The sequence below is a fragment of the Buceros rhinoceros genome, unplaced genomic scaffold, assembly GCF_000710305.1.
Source record: "Buceros rhinoceros silvestris isolate BGI_N320 unplaced genomic scaffold, ASM71030v1 scaffold46953, whole genome shotgun sequence".
Lineage (NCBI taxonomy): Eukaryota > Metazoa > Chordata > Aves > Bucerotiformes > Bucerotidae > Buceros > Buceros rhinoceros.
The window spans coordinates 3217-7674 of record NW_010405095.1 but is presented as its reverse complement, the minus strand read 5'-3'; the positions used below and the strand labels follow the sequence as shown (position 1 = coordinate 7674).

The 4458-nt window shown below is 39.4% G+C and overlaps 1 protein-coding gene across 1 annotated transcript in view; it reads right to left on the bottom strand.

The window, feature by feature from the left end:
- Positions 1-1106: 1106 nt before the first annotated feature.
- NFKBIZ (nuclear factor of kappa light polypeptide gene enhancer in B-cells inhibitor, zeta) overlaps positions 1107-4458 on the bottom strand; it is a 6406-nt gene continuing 3054 nt past the window's right edge. The window contains exons 6-11 of the mRNA XM_010133582.1: positions 4254-4400; positions 3841-3904; positions 3026-3195; positions 2272-2382; positions 1985-2152; positions 1107-1329 (exon numbers count right to left, since the gene is read on the bottom strand). Coding sequence (XP_010131884.1) covers positions 1276-1329; positions 1985-2152; positions 2272-2382; positions 3026-3195; positions 3841-3904; positions 4254-4400 — 714 coding nt within the window. The 3' untranslated portion in view covers positions 1107-1275. The remainder of the gene's footprint in view (positions 1330-1984; positions 2153-2271; positions 2383-3025; positions 3196-3840; positions 3905-4253; positions 4401-4458) is intronic.

Genomic DNA, 4458 nt, shown 5'->3' with positions numbered 1-4458 from the left:
ATTCAGAAAGTGACAGGAGGAGGAAGTTTTTCTCCAACAGAACACAAGTATACAGCATATTAGTATACACTTTGTATTAATAACCATAATTATTAAAAAATAGAAAAATGCTGACTTCAAATATTCTTGGCTAGCCACTATACCTATAAGGTAAAACCATAAATGGACTAACTCTGCTTAGAAGGTGAAAAAGACTAAGTCTTCAGAATTAACTAGAGCCAAATTCAGCAAACTACTGATGCATGTGCTTAAGTCCTACTGACACTAGTGGGGCTTACACCTATTTAAGCATTGACATTGAGACATTTCAGCATGCATCAACAGTTACGTACAAGCTAAATACTTTCACTGAATAAGGACCATATTTCTTCAAGTACAAAGTTATATTCACACTATAAACATAACAATCTTTCTCCCTCAGTCTATTGTCCCATCAAAAAAAAAACCCCTCTACTGGTACGAGAGAAACTGATACAGCCCCCTGAAGCAGCACAGCTTTTCATGTTTTATTAAGAACTCCAAAAGCATGCAGAAATCAGTGCTAGAGATAACTTATATTAACTGTACTTTCAGTCTTCAGTCTTTCAAAACAACAGAATTTACCAGATTTGCACTGGTATAGTATTAAAACTCCATGTGTAATTTTTAAGTTCAAGATCAAGGAACTTTTTTCTTCAGTTCATTCACTGAGTGATCAATAGATTCTTAGAACTATACAGCTGTACAATAATGACAGTGACTATATACAATCCTGCATGAGATACCAGAAGAAAGCTACAAAGTTACATAAATAAATGTTCAAATTAAAAAATACATGATTTCTCTTGCGCTTGATGTTTAAGTGTTACTAAAAACACAAAAAAACCTCTACAATGTTGAGATGTATCAGCCCACTCTACAAAAGATTTCCAGTAAAATTGTCCTTGTCCAAAAGTTATCCATATGGCTGTTTACATTTAAAAAAAAAAAAAAAAACAAAAAACCAAAACCAATCGGTCTTGTCATAGCTATGAAATTCAGGTGTCCCAGCAAACGTTCCATGTATTTGGAAAGGAAATATTCCTGTTTGCTCAGAGGAACTTGATTGTTGAGTTTTGGTTGGTTGGTTGTTTTTTAACTCGTATATAACCCACTATATGATAGTGAACAAAATACTTTTGTTTCATAGAAACAACTAACATTTGCCCACACCAGGCAAATGGTCTATTTACAGATACATTAGGACTGCCTAACTGACAGTGAGTGTGAGTGGCGGAACTCCAAGAAACACGGAGCTTAGAACGGCGACACTCTCTGCTGAATCGCCTTCCCTTTTAGGATACGTCTTATCTGGAGAAAAGAAAAGCAGGAAAACATTTGTATTCATCATTCTAAAGTGAGTCATAATCTGCAAAAAATACCCCTAGTCCCCATTCTGCATTCCTCGTTTATCTGAGCTAGGTTCTGAGTTCAATCACACACAGAACTGATCCAATTTCACAGCATCTGAACCAACAAAAGGCAACAGAATTACTCAGCTGCTTAAGTTATCACGCCTTCTTGGGTCAAGAGTCACCTTTTTCATGTATTTGTACAGCTCCTAGGGAAAAAGGGATTTTCTTCACCTGATATTCAGGCCTAAGAACTGCCACTACTAACAAAAGCAGGATCTCGGGCCATATCAAGATGAACAACAGAAGGGATACTACCTCCAGTATGTTGGAAGTTTACAAAAGAGAAATCCTATTATAACAGGAAAAAGCTTTTGAGATGGAAAAAAGCTACAACCGAAACCTATAATTTCAGGGCTTTGTATGTTCTGCCTGATCCCAACATCAAAACCAAAGATCCCTGTATAAAGAAAAGCATTGAAAAAAAAATTTGCTAAATCTTTTCCTTAAAAGCTGCAACTCAAAACCCAAGAGAGGCTTTTGAGAGAGGATTAAGACTTTTGTGTAGATGGGGACAGACGGGAGCAGAGGAGAAGGTTGTTTGGTTTTTTTACCTGTTCTCCTACAAGGCCATCAGGAACCAGATGAACCGGCTGCTCGTTCTCCAAGTTTCTGGCACTTGGATCAGCTCCCTTCCTCATCAGCAGACGCACAGCATCCAACTGACTCACCCGATACTGCAGGCTGGCAGCAACATGAAGTGCTGTGTTGCCATTGTAAGCCTGGAGAAGACAATTGTACATCAGTGAGGGAGACCCATTCCTCTGCTGTTCAGGACACTCGTGGTGCCACACATACGCACATCCTGGATTTTATCTGCATTCCCAAAGAATCCCCATACCTTTGCATTAACAAAAGAGAGACAGTTGGGCAGCTCCAAAAAGAGACGAATGAGCTCCAGATTTGCTTCTTCTGCTGCTAAATGCAAAGCTGAGCGACCACTTTTGCGATCCTATAAAAAAAAAAAATCGTTAGTCTTCCTTGCAGGAGCTTCACCCATCCAGGGTGAACACGCAAATAAAGTGGAAAGCAGAGTAACTGCAGAGTGTTGAAAAAAACATATTTCCACATTTCACTGAAAATCAATCTGAACGTATTCATTTTTAAATGAGTATCTAATGAACAGCAGACCACATCTCATTTGGCAGTAAGCTTACACAGCCAAAATATCAGATATTTTATCAGGTAGTGGTCTGTCCCAGTGCACACTGAAACTGGGCAGACAAGCAGTTTTTAATTACAATTTGCAGTTCAAAAATAAGGTATCATCAGCACCCTATTACTACAGATACCTCAGAGTGCTCCAAACATATTCTTACTTTTAAGACATAACCAACTGCAGCAAGCATAGCATCATTCTTAATCCAGAAATCAGACTGTCACCTCCCTCCGTACCCAGGGTTCTTTTGCATTTGCAATACCTTACTCTGAATAAATGCAATGTTCTCATTCCACTCGCGTAAATTAAGCTATAGGGAACCTTCCAAATTAGTCTACTTCCTCTGTAAAACAGCTGAAATGTGGAGCGAAAGTGACATGTCCTGCTTCCACATTCTCTCTGAATCTGGCACTTCAGACAAAGACATTTTACTTACTTTTGCTTCAACAGAGGCTCCCATTTGTATCAGAGCCTTGATGGTTTCTACCAGGCTCTTGTTTCTCAGCAGTAGCTCCTGGACCTCAGGAGAGTGAGGCGGCTGACTGTTTTGCAGCTCATGCAGCACAGCATTATGGGCCAGAACAGCACAGTGCAAGGCTGTCAAACCTTAACATAAAAAAAAAAAATCATCATTAACACACAAATGCAATACAGAAGTACTGACTGGATGCTTGTTTTGAAGGATGGGTAAAGGAGCTTCTACCCCCATCAAACCTAGGGACAGTTCTGTATTTGAAAATGACAGTGACTGCTTCTGAGCAGCTTGAGATTTAGGTTGTCCATCCATCACTGGGGAAATTAAATAGCAACCTGTGCAGCTCTTGGCCAGCAGATAATGAAAGAATCAATCTTTAATTTTTTTTACAGAATGGACATTAGAAAGAGCTGTTATATGGAAAAGAGGCTCAATTAAAATAGCTCTCTGGTGACACAGATTCTGGCTTCTGCATCTACCAACGTATCGCTGGCACTCAGATGTTTTAAACTACAGTCAATTACTACCTGCACTCTCCATGTCAAACACAGCAATCACATGTAAAAGGAAAGAGTCCTAACAGGCAAAGACTAACCATGTTTTTATCTGACAGATATGCCAATTGTAATGTAATTTCACCTCTAATTGTAAATTTCAACCTGACAAAGACATGCTCTATTTTATTGCTTCTCAACCCAGTGCAATATTTATATCAGCAGCTATAAAACATTATAACATCCAGTAACTCTGTAAATTATAAACTCTTAACTACTCACCATCATAGTTTGTTGCCTCAAGGTCCACGTACTGGTTGCTTCCCATGGCTCCCTTTTGGATTGCCTACAAGAGTGGGAACAGGTATGCATTCAGGTCTTATCCAAACCACATATTGCTTCCTCAAGCTTGTATATAGTCCTACTATAGTCCTAACAAAGTTGCCATAAATAATGGCATTAAGAAAACAGTTACTGTTTTCACAGAGGGTTCCACCAAATTACTCTAAAAAAACCAGCGAAAACCTTAATGTGAAATTCAGTCTCACTTTTAAGCCACTACTGTAGACTCTGACACATACGAGGCTATGCAGAGAGAAAGATATAAGGAGGAGTGGTGCTCTCAGAGTTTCCCAAGACAACTAATACAAAAGTATAAGCGTTAACGGTCAGAGCTACGCCTGTCTGCTTCTTACCTGAAGGACCTGGGCATGCCCCTTCTCGGCACACACATGCAACGGCGTTCTACCCCAGCAGTCTGTGGTGTTGACTTGAGCCCCCAAGCTAACTAAATCCTGCACAATGAGATGCTGATTGGCAGCCACAGCAACTTGGAAAGCACTCTGCAAACATCAAGAAGAAAATTTAAACTATTAGTCATCTGATCTCCAACAGGAAAGA